The sequence below is a fragment of the Protopterus annectens genome, chromosome 2.part1 (assembly GCF_019279795.1).
Source record: "Protopterus annectens isolate FY-2018-M chromosome 2.part1, PAN1.0, whole genome shotgun sequence".
Lineage (NCBI taxonomy): Eukaryota > Metazoa > Chordata > Ceratodontiformes > Protopteridae > Protopterus > Protopterus annectens.
In genome coordinates, this window is record NC_056729.1 from 1473418930 (window position 1) to 1473438444 (window position 19515).

The following is a 19515-nucleotide window of genomic DNA, read 5'->3' on the forward strand; positions in this document are numbered from 1 at the left end:
CACAAGATCCAAACATAGTGAAAGTTTTAAAACATGAAGAAAACAAGTCTAAGATGACTCCACTGCTTAGTTTAGCAGAAGCCTATCAGTGTCACATGGTAATGGAAATCAAACCAGAAGTAGGAATAAATTAGGTAGCAACTGAATGGAATGAATGGAAGGATCAGATAAGAAGCAAGAAATGTAGAAAATGCATAAATATAGTTGCATGTACAGAAACTTCCTGGAACAACCTCATGTCAATCAGGATCTAATGCAAGAATGGTTAAGTAGAGGTAAATTTAAACCAAAGGATGAATGGATAATACTGGCAGCCCAGGACAGTGGACTACATACACGTTGGTTTACAGAGTCCACTGAACATTTCAGGGAAACAGACAAATGCAGGTTTTGTAAAAACAGAACTAGAAACAGTTGCACATCTTGCTGCTGGGTGTGATATACTAATGGCAGAAGGCATGTATACTAAAAGGAATAACAATGTGGCAAGACTGTTGTATTGGGGATTTGGCAAACGTTATAATAATGAAGTAGCTGAGAAGCAATGGATACATGAGCCACACAGCATTATAGAAAATGTTCAAGTTGGAATCACCCATTATCAACAGGTCAAAAATCAGATGTGAGAAACCAGATACAGTAGTCCATGAAAAGAAGACAAAAGTAGCATTGATCATTGAAATTGCTACTCCCAGCGATTACAGTGTCTTATGTACAGGGAAACACAAAGTCATAAAATACCAGGATATGCAGGCAGAAATGAGGGCAGGGTGGAAGAATGACAACCAAACAGTTGCAATAGTATAGGAGCAATAGATCTCATAAAGAAAAATTACAGTTGTATTTAGATATGTTACAGATACGTGTAACTCTGTATGAAATGCAGAAGGAGTAATTTCTCGACACATTGTGGGTGCTGCTAAGAGCACTTTTGGCTAACATCAAAGATTGAAACAATACTACTTTCATCAACTTTAATCATACTTTGACTTATGAAGGGGGTCCATTCCCATGATGGTATTAGAAACCCAAAAGACTTGGAAAAATTAAACCGTAAGATTCTATAGGAAAGAGAAGTGTACTAATTGTTTATCTGAGACAGCAGCTGATACATGGAATAGACTACCAAATTATATTAAAGCAAGCACTAGTTTAGATATTTTTAAGAACTGCCTGGACACTTATTATGGGAACAACTGTTTTGGTATACTGACAGACTAGAAGGGCATTAATGTCTTTGCTTGAAATATTTGTATATATGTATGTATGCATGCAAGTTACAAATGCAGGTAAGATACTGGTCCTAAGTGGAATCCTTTCTTTGTTTCAAATGAAGCCTAGATATAAAAAAAAGTTAATTGGTTTCAATAACTGGTTAAATTGATGGTGTCATTCCAGGGGGATCTAGTATGTGGAGGAATGGGATGTGATGCTTGACGGTTCAGATAGTTTCACTATGGATGGCTTGTAACCCCTGTTTTAAAATCTTCCATATACTGGCTAAAGCCTTTGATGCCCCCTCATGCCATTTTTAGGTACAGTCCAGCTGAGGGACATTCCAGTGAAACTAACATATCTGTCCTGAAATTAGATCACATTAAGGTGGCTCTCCTCAATGTCAGAAGTCTGAACAATAAGCTACTTGATCTTGAGGTATTCTTGCACTTGGAGAACATTCATGTCTGCAAAGTTGGTGAAAACTGGTTTAAATGTAAAGATAGCATGCTCCCTATACTCGGATTTTTGCACTTTACATATCTTCATACCTGATGGTGAAGTCTCCATATTTTTCAAGGAACATATTACCTCCAGGCAGATCCATAGGGACCCAAAAACTAAGCTCATTGAGCTACACTTTAGACAGGATTAATTATCAACTAGCAGCCCATTACAGAATACCTTTTCTATCCCCTGATGAGCAAGTAAGATTCCTCGATGTTCTAAAAGTTCCCAGACTTCAGCAGCCAGTTAGCAAAATTTCTACAAATATCGCTGCTCCTTGCATTACTACTCTGTAATCTCCTTCCCCAATGAAGTTTGACCTTTTATGTTAAATTCCCAAAAGCCCCTACAGCAAACTCCACTGCTATAAAGTTTTACTGGAATGCCAGGGTAAGGAGGGGAAAACATGACGGTACATATAGTCAGTCTGTTTTAGATTGTCCTTAGTTCTGGGAATATCTAATGTTCATTTTTGAACTTCTTGACATTGCTTTCTGATTTTTTTTTTTTTTTTTTTTTTGCATAAGGCTTGCTGGGGGAATTGCATATTCTGTTTTCTGTAAAAGGAACCTGAACTGGAAGGAACGTTTTGATTTTATTATGGCATAGAGGGGTTGAAAACATGTGGGTAATCCTTGAATTAGCATTCCTGTTTCATCATATTGTTCAATGACCTCAGCATTGGAAGGGCCAAATAATACCTCTTTATCCACTGGAGCATTCAGGAGATCAGCATTAACATCCTCTGGTAAATTCTGGGAATGTAGCCAAGTAAATTTTCTCATCAAGTGGCAGTTGCTCTAGAAACAATATCAACACTGTCACAGTGATTTTCCTGTCAGGACCATCTTCTAACAAACATCTTTTGGCACCTAACCCTATTCCTTCTATCAAGGATGGGAAAAGCCTTTTACAAGTTTGGCAAGAAAATGTATACTTCTTCCACCTTATTCTTCAAAAAAAAAAATTGTCAGGCTCACATGTCGAAGTTCTGCTGGATTTTTTTGACAATATGAGAATGTTAATTGCTGCTGACCTCCCCTCTTCAAAGACTAAGACATCTCTGAATTCTTTAATTACTTCTGTGTCTTAGGAAACCAAACACTCTCTAAAATGGGTTTGAACAAAAGAAATTTGTGGTACAGGGTACCTTATATAATTTATCAGACTTCTTAGTGGCAAATGGCTGACTATCAGGCAAAATGCTAACTGCAAAGAAAACATCTTCTAATGCTGGCAAAACAGGAAGATTAACTGCAGGCCAATTTGAGAAGAAGGGAGAACAACTGCTACTGGGGACAAAACAGAGTTACCAGTATCATCCTTGGATAGTCCTTTTGAATTTTTAGAATAACCCTTGTTTCAACAGAAAAGGGTGGAAAGGTATGCAGGAATATCCCTATCTACGGGAATAAAAAAGCATCTGTCTTTCAGGCCTTTGTGCAAAGACATAAATTGTATCTTTGCTGAGATTATTGTATTTCTTTTTGTTTCTTCATTCTGGTAATATTATCAGAAAATGATAACTCTCTAGGGGGATTCTGAAGAAAAACTTCTGTCAAAGTCAGAATACCTGTTCTGTGGTATAGGAATTTTAGAAACACAATCTAAATCTCATTTCTGTTTCTCAGACTGAGAATCAGAATCTGGGAGAGGAAAACCTCATCCTTTTTAAATTCAAGAAAGGGTCAGAATGTAAAGACTGAAATAAACCCTTAGTAAAACTCAGCCAATCTTTCCCATTCTGTCCTATGTAATAAAGGAAAAGAAAAATGCCTAACTTTATGTTTCATTTTCTTGGAACCCTCTCCCCAAAACAAGACAAACCTGATGACCAATCCTTTCTCTGAAATTAAGCTCCTCAGAGTAGCTTTGTGAAAGAGCAATGTTTGCCCCCTCCTCCAATACCAACAAGTATGATTCTCCCTTTCCCAAAGGGAACAGCCACAAAGGATAAACATAACTCTTTTCTAACTGTAGTTTAACATAACTGTCATTTAAATATTTACCCCCTATATTTTCGTTACCTACTTTACAAATAATCTTGAATTTAAATGTATGTCCAGCATTTTGATATAGGAGGTAAATATTTAAATGACAGTTATGTTAAACTACAGTTAGAAAAGAGTGAACTAAGCTGGCAACTGCGTTTATGAGCATGCATGGAGCCAGGATTGAATGAAACATGCTCAATAGCTTGTGTACTGAAACTAAGGAGTCTGTTAAGGTAGAAAAGTCCCAGTTTTGATGATAAGGTATTGTGGTCTGTTTCACTTATTGGTGACGTCGTTTCACCAACATCCTTGACTAACATAGAAATAGTTAGGCATGGTCATTAGAAGTCCCCTTTATTAATTTCCTGATTTTCCAGTTGAATAGAGAATTGTAAGCAATGATAGAGAAAAGTCCCAGTGTTGATAATAAGGTATTGTATTCTGCCTTATTCACTGGTGACGTTGATTTATACCATAAATTTTGATTAATATAGGAATGGTTAGGTATGGTATTAGAAGTCCCATTTATTAACTTTCTGACTTTCTAGCTAAACAGAGGATCGTAAGTAATGGCAGTCAGGATATTAGGAGTAACACAAATAACACCACTGAGTTTAATTATTGGGTGACCTTATCTATATTTATTACACATTTGGAAGAGACACCCTGATATCTTACTTTACTCGAATGACTGCTTACACACATCAACATAAAAACGAGCCCATTTTTTGTTAACAAGTCACTACACAGTATAGCGAAACTGGGCTGGTAAACATAGCTTTGTTTATTTGACTTGCGTTGTATATTTGTAAGAAGCTTGTTTTAGTACAAGGCTTAGTTTTAGAATCAGTAATTGATTATTTTTAAAAAAGAATTGACAAACTTTTTTAAAGAAAAAAGCAATACAACTTTAAGTTGTTGAAAGGTGTGCGTTGAGTCCTGATTGGTTAGTGTATGGATAAGAGGTTATTTAAACTTGGTTTTAGAGTGGATTATTTGTCTGAAGAAGTCCAGATACGATCCGGACGAAAAGCACTTAATGAGGATTTGCAATTGTATTCTGTGTTGTTCTTGTTTTATTTGTTTTTATTTAGTTCGTGACAGTATAAAATTAAACCGGTGGAAAACCTGAAACTCGTTTGGGATTCTGTGCTTTTGTTTTAACTTGAGTCGTTGAAGTTTCGTTTATTGGTGTTTGTTCAATAGCACCGACGACCGACATTTATGATGGATGTTTCCACACAGGGCGAAATATCGGAGAAGGGTAAACTTACCCAACTACTAGAATTAATGAATGAGTGTTTGGACCGCTTGACAGCTAAAGTGGATTCAGTCATGAACTCTAAAGGAGGCACAAGTATAAACAACACTAACCGAGCAGGACTTCATACACAACAGTCACAAGGACTATTTTCTTTTCAAACACAACAGAATACTGGAGAGGAGAATTTGAACACAGGGGTGATACAGAGGACTTCTGATATACGACAAGCTAACCCTGAAGAAAGGAGCGGTTCACCAGGTTTCAATAACCAGTATGACATTGGATCCTGGTTGAACGACGAACTCAAACTGGACAATTTACAGGCAAGTACTACCTGTGACTCAGACAGAGTTGTAAATTGTTCTTTGGTAGAAAAACTTAGTCTGTTTGACAGCAAACTACTTAAAATAAAAAAGTTACAGTTGGAATTGAATTATTTTAACAGGTGCATCAAGGAAAAGATTATTCCAAAGGGACTCAGATATTGTTCATACCCCACAAGCTTAACCGAAGGTTCTGAGTTCCACAAAGAACTCATTGAACTATTTAACAACCAAGGTTTAGACCTGTTAAAGTGTATGATTAAACATTATCAGATTGCAGTGAATGAACTTACTTTAGAAACTACAACTTTGGAAAACGAAATTAAAGGGGGCCTAGTGTTCAATAGGTACCAATACGACTACAGTAGAATCTTTACTAGTATTGCACAGCAACTAGAGAAACTAAAGACAACTAAGATTAAGAAACTGCAAAGGGATTTGAAAGCTTACGCAGAAGGTTATGCGTACCCAAAACCACTGGGCTCACAGAACTATGTGAGTGGGAACAGGAGGGAAGGAACCCTTGACAATAGACAGGAACAGCGGGCAGTGGCTAATGTGGGAACGGGTAACACAAGAGTTGAGGAAGGACTTAACAGTTTGGACTTCATAAATGAAGGTACAAACGAAACGCAAAATAATGGAGGAGGTACTGAATACCAACATCAGGGCTTACATCAACCGTACCCTGAAGATGAAAACCAGTGGCACCGACAACCACCTCAAGATAATCAAAAAAACTACAGAGGGGGGAGGGGGAACAATTGGAAGTCGAACCCACAATATCCCCCTAGGAGGAAATACAACACCCGCAGCAACAACAAGAACTAGGATGTACCTTATTTGATGTTATAACAAACAACGATGGTGACTTTAAAATTTATAATTATACTGAATGTCACATCGATGGGACACTAGTTGAATTGTTTGCAAAGGGTTCCACATTTGTTCCAACTAACAGGTGTAACCTTGCTGAATTTCTTATTGATTTTAAACTTTTTATTTGTAAGTTGAATTTAAGTGTTCTAATGGGAAACTCATCATACAGTAACAGTGAATTGAGGGTGACTAGCACTTTTAATCTACCAAGTAGTTCTATTATTAGTATGTTTGAGTTTTTGTGTGAACATGAGTTTAGACAGGTGATACAAAAGTACAACAAAAGTAGGCATAGTGAAAATACCACATTGGAAGAAAGACAACTACTAACAATATTTAGGACCCTCCCTATCAGGTTTATGAAACCTGATAAAGGAGGGGGTCTGGTTATTATGTATAATGAAGATTACACAAAGAAAATAATAACATTACTAGAAAAGGAAACGTATGAGGAAGTGAGTTTACACCAATTGAATTAGGCATATAATAGAATTAAGATGTACTTTAGTGACTTATTCATGGTCGGCCTGACAGATGTCCATTTGAACCACTACTTGGCCATGTTGTCCCCTAAAATCCCATGGCTTTTTGGTATACCCAAAATTCATAAAAGTCTGTCTGACCCACCATTTAGAGCTTTGGTGGACGCAAGACAGTCGATCACATACCCCTGTGCGAAAGTAGTGGACTCAATTTTGAAAAAAATATGTGGAAAGGGAAACACAGATAGTGAAAGATTCTTGGTCCTTTTTGGAAGAAATTGAGTTACTAGTATTTAACAGCGAATATAACTTCCTCACGGTGGATGTATGTGATCTGTATTCATGTATACCACAAGATCTGGGTACACAATGGGTTGTTGAAGGGCGCCACTGAGAATGAAAGTTTATTAGTAGAACAACTGTTGGATATTATTTTGAAAAATAATTATGTTTCATTTGACAACAGATTGTTCTTACAGAAGATTGGGATAGCAATGGGCTCCCCAGTAGGTGCCAGTTTTGCAAACTTGGTTATGGCCTACTGGGAAACAACCTTTATTTTGAAAAGTCAGTGGGAAGAAAAAATTCTTCTATATAAAAGATTTTTAGATGACATCTTTGTAATCTTTAAAGGAGACAGCATGTTGGCAGAAGAGTTTGTCACTTTTCTCAATTCAACTAGTTCTTTTTTGAAATTTACTAATAATTTTCAGGAAACCAAGATTAATTTTTTGGATGTTGAACTTAGTAAGAACACACATGAAGGTAGATACACAGCAAGAATACACAGGAAAAGTACCTACTCAAACACGTTTTTACATTTCACTAGTTCACATCCACACCACCAGAAGAAATCTGTGGTGAAAGGCCAACTTGTACGTGCGGCCAGGATGGTAACTTTGGATGAAGAATTTGAAGTGGAATGTATATTACTGTTTGAAATGTCCACACATAGAGGATATCCCAGACAGTTTTTAACAGAGATCTTCCATGAGATGAAAACAAAAAGAAGAAGTGGTACTTATAAACCCATTTTGAATAGAAGTGTAATAACAGGGGATGTTACACTAGTAGACAAATCAACTAGTAGTACCTGAAGGCACGGACAGCTTAGATTAAGTGAGGAAGGGGGTTTAGAAACCAACAACCAAAATAAAAACAGAAACTTTTCACTTGCATTTACCTTCACCTACTGCCCAGTGGCATCAGATATTCAGAAAATAGTGAGGAAATACTGGTATTGTTTATCATTAGACAAGGATATTTTTAAGAAGATCGGTGAGCATCCAACTATCACGTTTAAAAGAGGGTTTAATATGAAGAACTTGTTAGAAACCCAAAGTAAAACTAGGAAAAATAATACGGGTACACAAATGTGGAACATATAAATATTGCCACTTCACAGATAGTTCTAATACTTTTACGATTAGAAATGAAACATTTTCAGTCTATGATGTTTATAATTGTAACACACGATCAGTAGTTTATTTGGCTCAATGCCAACAATGCCCATCATTTTATATAGGTAAGACGGATTGACGTCTAAGAGAGAGAATATATGAACACATATATGCTATTAGTAGGAGTAATAACGATAACGCCTTAGCTAGGCATTCTGATCAAAATGCTGGGCATACATTTAAATTCAAGATTATTTGTAAAGTATGTAACGAAAATATAGGGGGTAAATATTTAAATGACAGTTATGTTAAACTACAGTTAGAAAAGAGTGAGCTAAGCTGGCAACTGCATTTACGAGCATGCATGGAGCCAGGATTGAATGAAACATGCTCAATAGCTTGTGTACTGAAACTAAGGAGTCTGTTAAGGTAGAAAAGTCCCAGTTTTGATGATAAGGTATTGTGGTCTGTTTCACTTATTGGTGACGTCATTTCACCAACATCCTTGACTAACATAGAAATAGTTAGGCATGGTCGTTAGAAGTCCCCTTTATTAATTTCCTGATTTTCCAGTTGAACAGAGAATTGTAAGCAACGATAGAGAAAAGTCCCAGTGTTGATAATAAGGTATTGTATTCTGCCTTATTCACTGGTGACGTTGGTTTATACCATAAATTTTGATTAATATAGGAACGGTTAGGTACGGTATTAGAAGTCCCATTTATTAACTTTCTGCCTTTCTAGCTAAACAGAGGATCGTAAGTAATGGCAGTCAGGATATTATGAGTAACACAAATAAAACCACTGAGTTTAATTATTGGGTGACCTTATGTATATTTATTACACATTTGGAAGAGACACCCTAATATCTTACTTTACTCGAATGACTGCTTACACACATCACCATAAAAACTAGCCCATTTTTTGTTAACAACTCGCTACACAGTATAGCAAAACTGGGCTGTTTAACATAGCTTTGTTTATTTGACTTGCGTTGTATATTTGTAAGAAGTTTTAGTACAAGGCTTAGTTTTAGGATCAGTAATTGATTATTTTTAAAAAAGAATTGACAACCTTTTTTAAAGAAAAAAGCAATACAACTTTAAGTTGTTGAAACGTGTGTGTTAAGTCCTGATTGGTTAGTGCATGGATAAGAGGTTATTTAAACTTGGTTTTAGAGTGGGTTATTTGTCTGAAGAAGTCCGGATACAATCCTGACGAAAAGCGCTTAACGAGGATTAGCATTTGTATTCTGTGTTCTTCTTTTTTTATTTGTTTTTATTTGGTTCGTGACAGTATCAAATTAAACCGGTGGAAAACCTGAAACTCGTTTGGGATTCTGTGCTTTTGTTTTAACTTGAGTGGTCAAGAGTCAGTCGTCCAGACAGGGACATATCCGGAATCTCTGCAGCTTGAGATGACCTGGAACCACCACCAAGCATTTGGTGAACACCCTGTGGGCTGTGGTGAGACCAAATGGGCTTGATTTAAACTGAAAATGACTGGCTCCCAGCCTGAAATGAAGAAAGCTTCTGGAGTGCCTGTCCATCTTGATGTGGTAGTATGTGTCTTTCAGGTTTACTGAGCACATCCAGTCATTCATCCTCAGTAGAGGTAGGATCAATTGAACCATGACCATCATGAACTTCATGTTCTTTACAATTTGTTTAGTGATGTCCAGTCCAGAATTGGCCTCAAGTCCCCTCTGTCTTGTTGGGTACCAAAAAGAACCTTGAGTAAACACCCAATCCAATTTGATCAGAGGGACCTCCTGGATGATTCTTTTCTGCAGCAATTTTGTGACTTCTACAGCTGCATGCTCCCTCTGACTGGATGGGACATTGGGGAGGAAAGACTTTTCTCTTGGTGTCTTTAAAAAGGGAATTGAGTATCCACTGGATATGATCCTTAGCAACCATCAGTCATTTGTGAGGGCTTCCCAGGCTTAGGGGTGCAAGGAGAAATGCCCTCCAACTGCCTCCAGAGGAAGGCAGTCAGGCAATTGTTCAGGGGTGCTGGAAGGGTCTGTCTCTTGAGTCCATTGGTTTTGCAGACCCCCTCACCTGCATGGGCGGTGTCTACCATTCTGGCTATTTCCCCTTCTGCCTCAGGGGAAAATTCTCCCTGAGAATCATGAAAAGGACCCCGAGATTTCTTGAATCACATTTTTTTACTCCCATGGTGGTTCCTGGAGAAGGACCTTTATTGGGTAGATCCCAATGGCAGACAGGGTCTTCCCCATCTTTCTCACTGCCTCACTGTCTCAAACATTGAGCCCAAACAAGGTTGATCTGTCAAACGGTGCATTAATGAAGGATGCCTTGAATGGTTCTGCAAAGTCACAAAGCTGCATCCAGGCATGATGCCTTATTGCAATGCCAGAACAGGCTGCCCTTGAGGTATCCCCTGCTACATGGGATATCAGCCTCATGGACGTGCTAGACAGGGATAAAAGTGTGGCCATTCTGGAGGACAAAATCTTCTGCTCCTCTGCAGAAATGGACTCTGGGGTAGAGCTAGAGAGTTCCTTGACCAGGTCCCTCTGTAGTCTCGTAATATGGGAAAGATAGTTTAACACTCTCAAGCAGAAAGTTGCTGAGGTGTAAACTCTTTTACCAAATCTGTCCAAAGCCCCATACTCCCTGTTAGGGGATTGAGAGAGGAGCTTTCTTGGGCCAGCTCCTTTTTGGTGGCTGATGCAACAATCATGGCATCAATGGGAATACCCTTCATCCAGAAAGGTTTGTTCTGGGGAACACTCAAGATTTTGTCCATGTGCTTGGAGATGGGCTCTACTGTGCCCTGTTCCTTCCATGCCCTGGAAAACACCAACTCAATGAGCAGGTCTGCAAGGGGAGACACCCAGGATGTGGATGGGTTGGACCCAAAAGCCTCCAACAGCACTGTTTCCTCAGGGGAGGGGTTTTTGGAAGACCATCCACCTCTATGGTGGAGGATCTCTAAGATGTCTCCAAAGGAGACATCGTCTGGTGGAGATCTTGGGGACTCCTCCCCTTCCTTGAAATCAGTGTCCATGGTGACATATTCCTTCGGGGAATCAATGCGTCTCCTCTTGCACAGTCTCTTCCAAGGAACCTCCTCAGTGGGATGCTCCTGGGAGGTGTCCAAAGATTTCTGGGGGTCCATAGATAGGACAGTCTGGAGGCTTCCCGGGACTGGCTACCCATGTGGTAGATGAGAGGCCTTGGAGACAGATTCAGTGGGGAAAGGGAGAAGTTTCATGGGGGTCAGAACCGAGGATCTCCCAGAGTGGCAGAGGACCTTTTCCACCACTTCAAAGGCAGAAGGATTCTGAGGATACTGGAGCAGACATCCCTCAGGGGCCCTGAGCCTCTCACTCTGAAGGAGTAGTTGGAGCTAAGTTGTCAAAAACTGAAGCTCTGATGGGAAGTGACAACTCTGAAAATTTTGGACTCAAAGTCATTATCCAGAACCAGTGTTGAGGCTATGGTTCCAAGACACAGTCAGAACTGACACTGTGGTAGATAGCCAGGTAGATAGTTGGAGGTGAAGATGTAATCACTATCGGCTCTCACACCTCGGTTCCCGGGACCAACGGAACTGATGACTCCGAAACTGAAGGAGCCATGGGATGGAATGGGGAAAGCCTCATGGATCCAGCAGAGGACAAAGCAGGCAAAATCCCAATCTGAATCTGTGCTTCTAGAAACTGTCTCAATATTTCTACCAACATCCTTATCCAACAGACTCCAGGAAGACCTGATGGAAGATGAGGATGTGGAAGCAGGTCTAGAGATATTTTCTGGAGAGGTCTCCCAGAATGCAGATCTCTGAGATGAAATGCTCAGCCCTGAACAAGAAACCAAGGTCTGGGGTGGAGAGATGATTCTCAGAGCAGAAGGAGAAGGCTCCAAAGCCTTTGTTTCCAATGGTTTTGGCACCTTTTTAACAGACTCTGGCTGAGAAGAGGTAAACTGGTTGGCAGAATGCTTTTAGTTTCCTGGTCATCTTTGGGCTTTCTAGAGGGGGTTTCAGCCACCGAAGAAGAAGGAACAGAAGAAGAGGAGGAGGAAGGCAGCAACCCCTTGATAATCATTTTTTTTCAACGAGCCACCAACGCTCGTTGGTGGAAGCCCACAAAGACCAATCACTGCTTAAATGAGAAGGACCCAAGCAATGGATGCACAACCTCTGGGCATCACATAAGGGAATCTTGTGCCTACAGGAAGTGCACTTCTTGAGCCCTAAGGGTTTATCAGCCCTGTCTGACTTAGATTTGGACATAATGAAAGACACTTTTTTTTCAGAGAATGGGCAAGAGAAGGAAAAGAGGGAAAAGGGCTATGGTGGACAGAAAACCCAATTTACAAATACAATTCTACTATAGGAAGCTAAAGAAGATAGGGAGAGGTAACAGAAAAGGAAGAGAAGTTTTCTCTTAACTCACTGAAAAAACATATTCAAAAGGAGGCACTCAAGAGCACCAAAATCCTTGCTGCTTGTTCGATGAGCAGCAAATGAGAACTGAGGTACTTTAGGGAAAAGAAGCATTATGGGTAGGGAGGAGGAGCTCTAGCTTTGAATATCAAGCTAGTGAAATGACCAAGTCGGTTCTGAGGGTCGGAACTGAGATCCACAGGTTAATGAATGAATGAAGATTAGAACATCAGACTGAGGTTGCTCGCTTTCACCTCAGCTATTTAATCTTTGTATACAGCCTTTTACAGAATTTATAAGGAATAATAAAAACAATGAGGCTTTATAAAGAAAAATAAACCATCTTCCAAAATCCAATTATGTGCTGCTGATATCATACTAACAATAGTTTATTATTAATTGTTATGAACATATATGAAAAATTAAATTTAATTAAAATTATCTGAAATTTTACTAATCAAAATGAAACTAATATAAATCTTCTTACTGTTCATAATTTAATCAAAGAACAAATTAAATATCTAAGAATATATATTTTGATAACTTCAATAAAACCATTAAAGAAAATTATAATATCATAATCAATCTCAGTTTTACAGATAGCATGTACTAAGGTTAGTCATACCAGTAAACAATATTATCAAATGTTATATCTTAAAAGTAATGAATTTATTTATTGGTCAAATTTCATAAAAATGAATAAATTACTGTCAGCAGAAGAAATCCTAAGGAGATATGGTTTAGATACATTTTATAAATTGAACATTCATAATCTTTACAAAAAAAGATAAAAATAAAAATATGACTAATAACTTATTAAATAACTATCCAATGATGTTTAATGATATCACTTTGATTATAAATAGCAATGAGATCTCTCACACTCTCTCTCCTTCCTTATCCAAAATAAACAAATTATTTTAGATTTAGATATTAAAATTGATAATACATTTGGTACTTTATTTAAACATTGCAGCTTAATATGCCAACTGATTGAAAGTTAAAGGCTGATTAAGGGCTACTTGGAAAAATCTTCACAGCTTTTATAATTCCACATGCAGAACTGGTAAAATGTTTAATAAAAATTATCTTCCTTGTTGAAGATGTAATAAAATATTAAAGCCTGATTGGTATCATATATTTTTTATATTTGTGATAAAAACAGAAAGTATTGGTATGAGTTTCAAGTATTTTTAAAGGCTTTGTGGACTGATACTGATTAATGCACCTTTACCTCAACGTCAGTCAATGCTTCAAAAAACCTTCCAATGAGTCACCAATGCCTCCATTTTATGTAGAACTAATGAACTTTGGACTTTTGTGAAACTGACATCGCTACCATAATTTACTTGTCTTTTAAATACCATCTCAAAATGGACATCATTAAGCTGCTGATTAAAATGTATAAAGCAAACTAGACAAAATGTCATGTCTGCTAGTTATATTGATGACAGAGGCTGCAAGAATTCTACTGTGGAAGAGACTATGCATGGACTGTAATAAGTTGTACTGTGGAGGAAATCATCGAGGAATGACAAGCCTTTCTCTTACAATTTGATCAATGATGGGGCCTACACAGTGCATTTCAGGAAGTACCATGTTGTAAGCATGCAGTATCAGTTTTCTCTCACTGATTTCAGACCAGACTGATGCTACTATGTATGTTATTTTATCACTGTCACCTACTACAATAACAATTTCAACAAGATGGTCTTAATTTGCTTCTTTTATTTTCTGTGTGTGTGTGTGTGTGTGTGTGTGTGTGTGTGTGTGTGTGTGTGTGTGTGTGTGTGTGTGTGTGTGTGTGTGTGTGTGTGTGTGTGTGCATGTATGTGTATGTGTGTGTGTGTGTGTGTGTGTGTGTTTTAGCATGAGCCATTTGGCCTATCGTCCATCACTGCAAGCCTAGTTCAACAGAGGCTACTTGCTACCAAGAAGAAAAGAGGACACGACATAAACATCTACAGTGCCAGGATGACATCCTAACTGCAGAATGGTACTTACCCTCACAATTAATGTAGCAGTAGGGGCACAGTGAAATAAATCCATTGTGGAAAGAGGAGACTTCTACTGGGGTGATGTGGGGTATTACAGTCAACTGGAACGAAGGAAGAAGGCTATATAACCAGTGGGGAACTAATAGCAATCCAGGAAAAATATAAAACAAAACAAAACAAATTGCTGTTGGAAAGTGAAACTTACATCATATCCAGCAGGGGGTGTCCAAGTGATATGTATGCTTCTTTTGTGTCCAGGATCTACAGAACCTTTTATTGGATCAAAAGAAAATCCTTTTTGCTGAAGTGGATGCAGGTTGTCAAAGAAAAATTCTACATTCTAAAATGACAGAGAACAAAGTCCAGAGTTATTTCATTTTTGGAAGTTTTCAAAGAAGGAATAATTTAGACACTTTTCATAAACATGTTCAAAATATGTTTACAAAATTTAATGATGGTCTGTATTTATTAGATTTATATTGCTGAATGCTATAATTTGTTTACATACTAATATATAATGTACATATGTATGCTATTTTGTATGTTATGCAAATACAACACGGCTCACAGCTTTAGGTTCTGGAGTTCAGTTTCCCTTTGCTATCTATATGGAGTTTTCATATTCTATACTGGGTGGTCTACATCTATACCTGTACATCTATATGTACATCTACAGTTATATAAATATTTCTATTAAGATGGCTATCTCTTTTCTCACCTGCTCTTCTGTGTGAGCTTTCTCTCTACAAGTTTTTTATAGATAGGTACAAATATAGATATATGCATCACATTTATGTGTCCTTGTGGCTATGGTTCTTGGACCTGACAACCTACCTGTTAACAACTGATTTCTCATGAAATGCATTTATATGTAGTTACCTGTACTCCCCACTTCTTTACATCCAGATATTTCTTCTACCTTCCCTTAGTTTCACTGCTCACCTTCATACAGGCTTACTGTGCAATTACTCATTAAGAGTCCCAACCATTGAGCATGTCAGTGTCTAAACAGTATCATATACTTGAATGTTAACCAGCTTTCTAAGATGTAGGAAGTCCTGTGTAGCTTGCAGAGATACAAGAAGGAAGGAGGCAACTATATTAACACAATAAAATTGTTTCGCCTTTCATATGATGGCTTCTTTAAGAACATCATGCTCTAAATGAGCAATATTATGCAATGATATAACTGAAGCTTCTCCAACCTGTGTCTCATACACCACAACTTGTTCAACCACAAGCACCTACATGGCCTGCTGAGCTAATAGAATAATGTCTGTGTTTTTGTCTCAGAGTCGAGAGTTGTGGGACACAATACGCTATAATTACCAAACTCCGAAACAAAAATATGGAACTTATACTACCAGTTTGGTGGACTATTAGTACAGTTGAGGTGAAGCTTAACATTTAGATACTGATATGGAGGCTTTTACAGTAAAAGAAAATTGTGCTTGGTTTGCAGTGTACTTTTTTTATATAATTCATGGCAGACAGCCAGATATTAACTGCAGGTGGTGGTAAAAGCATTCACTGCCCTCAATAGCATACCATTCATGTCTTTTTAAAATTTTATTATGCTAATTGTGGTGGGGTGGGGCAGCAGCAACATTGTAGAGTACACTGTCATTTTTCCTGCCACTTCCTGGGGATGAAACACCGGTGAATTTCATCAGAAGCATCTGTCTGTTTCAGAGGCACTTTGTGGATGATAATGTACTGTCTTGCAGATCAAAGCAAAGGCCAGGTAAAAATACTTATTGTGTGAGATGAACTAGTTGAAATACCTCGCTATGTCAATTTTTTCATTTAAGTTTCTTGAAAATCTAACAAGAGGGGGTACAAAGAAGGTGGCTTTCCTTTTGAGGTGGTAGACAAGCTGTATGTTAAAAAACAGGGCAAATTACACAATCACTGCTAAATGATTACTGATATTGAAATAGCCTGTAAAGGGGGACAAATAATGTGTTTATAAGCAACAAGTTAAATACATAACATCTGCCATTAACTTCTTCCCTTTTCTCAAAGTGAAATCTCAAGGGTATGAACAGAAACTAATTATGAATTTTGGGTAGGGGTGAGGAGGCATGATGTCTGTGAAACCGGTTACCTGCTGCTACTGAATGATCACTGATATTGCTTGGGGGCAGTTTGTGTCAGACAACAAGTTCAAGTTTACATTTATTATATTGTTTATTTCCTAAGCAGCTGACAAAAAAAAAAACAATAATCACAAAAAATGTAATAAAATGATCAAATGATCTAACCAAATACAAAACTGCAAGAATGAAATACATCTGCAATTAACAACTTTACTAAGAAACACATTTACATGTATGATACTGACCAAGCCAGATTGTTTTCCAGCAAAAATGTAGCAAATGTAGTAAAATGTTGCATTTCAAAATTGTATTTTAAATGATTGGTAATAGATCCCAGTAGTCAACTAATAATGGCTATATAAGAGTGTAAAATGGCTAGTTCTTAAAGTTAGTATCCCAACACACTCAAGCCTTCAAACAATGAAACCACATAAAGAATCTCTTGTAAACAAATTAAAATCCAAGAACTTTTTCATAACCATAAGCCACACAAATACAATAAATTTGCTTAAAACAAGAATAAGTGGTTCACTAAGAACAGATAACAAACATTAACCACAAAACTGCATACAGCAAGTCTTTGAGCATAGACACCAAAACCATAGCCATGTTATTAAAAATCCAGTTTTATCAGGTCTTCAAATAAAGTAGCTCCATGATGGTCAAAACTTTTCTTTCTAAAATACTCTAACAAACAACCTCTCCTCCAAGACATCTCTAAAACTCATATACATCAACAGTATCTTCTTTCCTGCTGCATCACCAAGCTGTATAAAACAGACCACAAATTCTCTCCTTTAAGATGCCAAAATTGTGTCTTTTTCTTCCAAGCACGAACACTACATATCAGGGATTTATTAATAGCATTAGTTGCACAAAACACACAACTGTCAACATTAAAGTACACAGACACAAAAATATGACGTTTTGTATAAAGGCATGCAAAACAAAACTGTGTTATTCGTACATAGCATAAAATGGTAAACTGTGGAACAACATACTGGCACTGGCATATGTACACCAATCTGGAGGTATAACTTTTTTTAAAGGAATATGATTCTGTATTAAGGAAAGTACAGCTGTGTAAGCAAACTTACCATAATAATAGATATTCAAACGATCATCGCTGCAGTAACCATAGCTATATAACAGCTGGCCAATTTCTAAAGCTTCAGAGCATCTTCCTCAAGCCCAAACTGTCAAGAAAGCTTGAGCAGAGCTGAATGAAAAACAAGTTTGGGTGCCAAGTCCCTTCAAAGCCTTCCTGCCAACAGAGACAGGGAGCCTCAGCCCTGAAAAGGCAAATGTAGGAAAAATAAAAAATAAATGTCCACACCCTGGCATAAAAACACACCAAAAAACAAGGAGGGGGGGTTGGAGGGAAGAAGCAGCTACTGCAGCAGTGATCCTTTGAACATCTATTTTATGGTAAGTTTACTTACACAACTGTACTATGTTCATCATTACTGATCACTGCTGCAGTAGCCCTAGCTATATGGGTAGATTACCTCAGCTTAATAAATTTGGGAGGTGGACAGAGAAGAGTCCAGGATGCCTTGGAGAGTGGTTGTAACAAACCCTGGCTTAGACCTAGAGAAGAAATCAACTTATAGTGCTTTGCAAACGTACATACAGAGGACCAAGTAGCAGTTTGTAGAATATTTCTAGAATCCAGTCCTTTTCAAAAAGTCATAGATGAAGTGAAGGCCCTGGTAGAGTGGGCATTGACCCTACCTAGAATAGTTTTGTTAGGGTGACTATAACAACAAAAGGTATAGCTTTAGACAACCATTTAGAAATAGTTTGTTTTGACACAGGTTATCCCTTCTTCTCACCTTTGCAAGAAATGCACAATTGATCCAAAGATCTGAAAGATTTAGTTGTGTCAAGATAGTACTTGAATTGTCTGTGGACATCCAAGCTCTTTCTCCCTCAGTTTTAGTTTCATGAAAGAAAATGGGGAGATGGATAGTTCTGCTTAAGTAAACTTGGATACCAGTTTAGGCATAAAAGAAGGATTAGTTTTCAAAGAAACCCTGTCCCTGTGGAAAATAAGATAAGGTTGACTCACCACAATACTTTGCAACTCAGATGCCCTTCTTGTAGAGATCACAGCAATCAGTAAAACTGTCTCCATGTTAAGAACCTCAAGTCAGCCAGGTTAGCTAGCTCAAATGGAGGAAGTGTTAGCTTCTCTAACACAAAATTAAGATCCCAAGGAGAGGGCACCAGTTTACTTGAAGGCCTCTTGTGCAAAACCCCTTTCAAAAAATTTTGACATTAGACTGGATTGAAAGAGAAGGATCATTAGGCAAAGATGCTGAAATGGCTGATAAATGAACCTTGACAGAGAAATAAGAAAGGCCATAGGATAGTAACTCATACAAACATTGTAAAACCAAAGAACAACTAGCTGCGACTGAATGCTTTTATGTTGTACGCACCAACAAGAAAACTTTTTCCATTTGCTAATATATGATTTTTCTAGTCGAAGGCTTTCTCGCTTCCATTAAGACCTGTTGCACATCCTCAGTAAACAGGTCCCTAAAAGAAAATAAGAACCTATCATCCAGTCAGTCAACTAAAGTTGATTGATGTCAGGGTGTATCAAACATCCCTGTTCTTGTTTGAGTAGATCCAATCTATGAGGAACCTTGTAGTAATTGCCCTGGGTCATTTCCAAAAAAAGGAAGAACCATGGTAGCCTAGGCCAGAAGGGAGTCACCACAGTGATCTTGCGGGATTCCTTCTGAATTTTCAGAAGTACCCTGGATATTAGTGGAAGGGTGGAAAAGCATACAGGAACATTCCTGTCCAAGAAAATGAAAAGGCATCTGTCTTCCATGCCTTGTTGCACTGAATCCTGTAACACATTCTTGCCAGTTGATTGTTCAGGGAGGAGGCAAAAAGGTCTACTTGAGGAACTCCTCACAGAT

At 37.9% G+C, this 19515-nt stretch overlaps 1 protein-coding gene across 2 annotated transcripts in view; it reads right to left on the minus strand.

The window, feature by feature from the left end:
• Positions 1 to 19515, minus strand: part of CFAP74 (cilia and flagella associated protein 74) — a 3161205-nt gene that overhangs the window by 30649 nt on the left and 3111041 nt on the right. The window contains exons 37-38 of one of the 2 annotated variants that reach the window (XM_044062944.1): positions 14686 to 14820; positions 14488 to 14581 (exon numbers count right to left, since the gene is read on the minus strand). In XM_044062944.1, the coding sequence (XP_043918879.1) occupies positions 14488 to 14581; positions 14686 to 14820 (229 nt within the window). The remainder of the gene's footprint in view (positions 1 to 14487; positions 14582 to 14685; positions 14821 to 19515) is intronic. The other variant, XM_044062943.1, reaches the window with a different exon arrangement.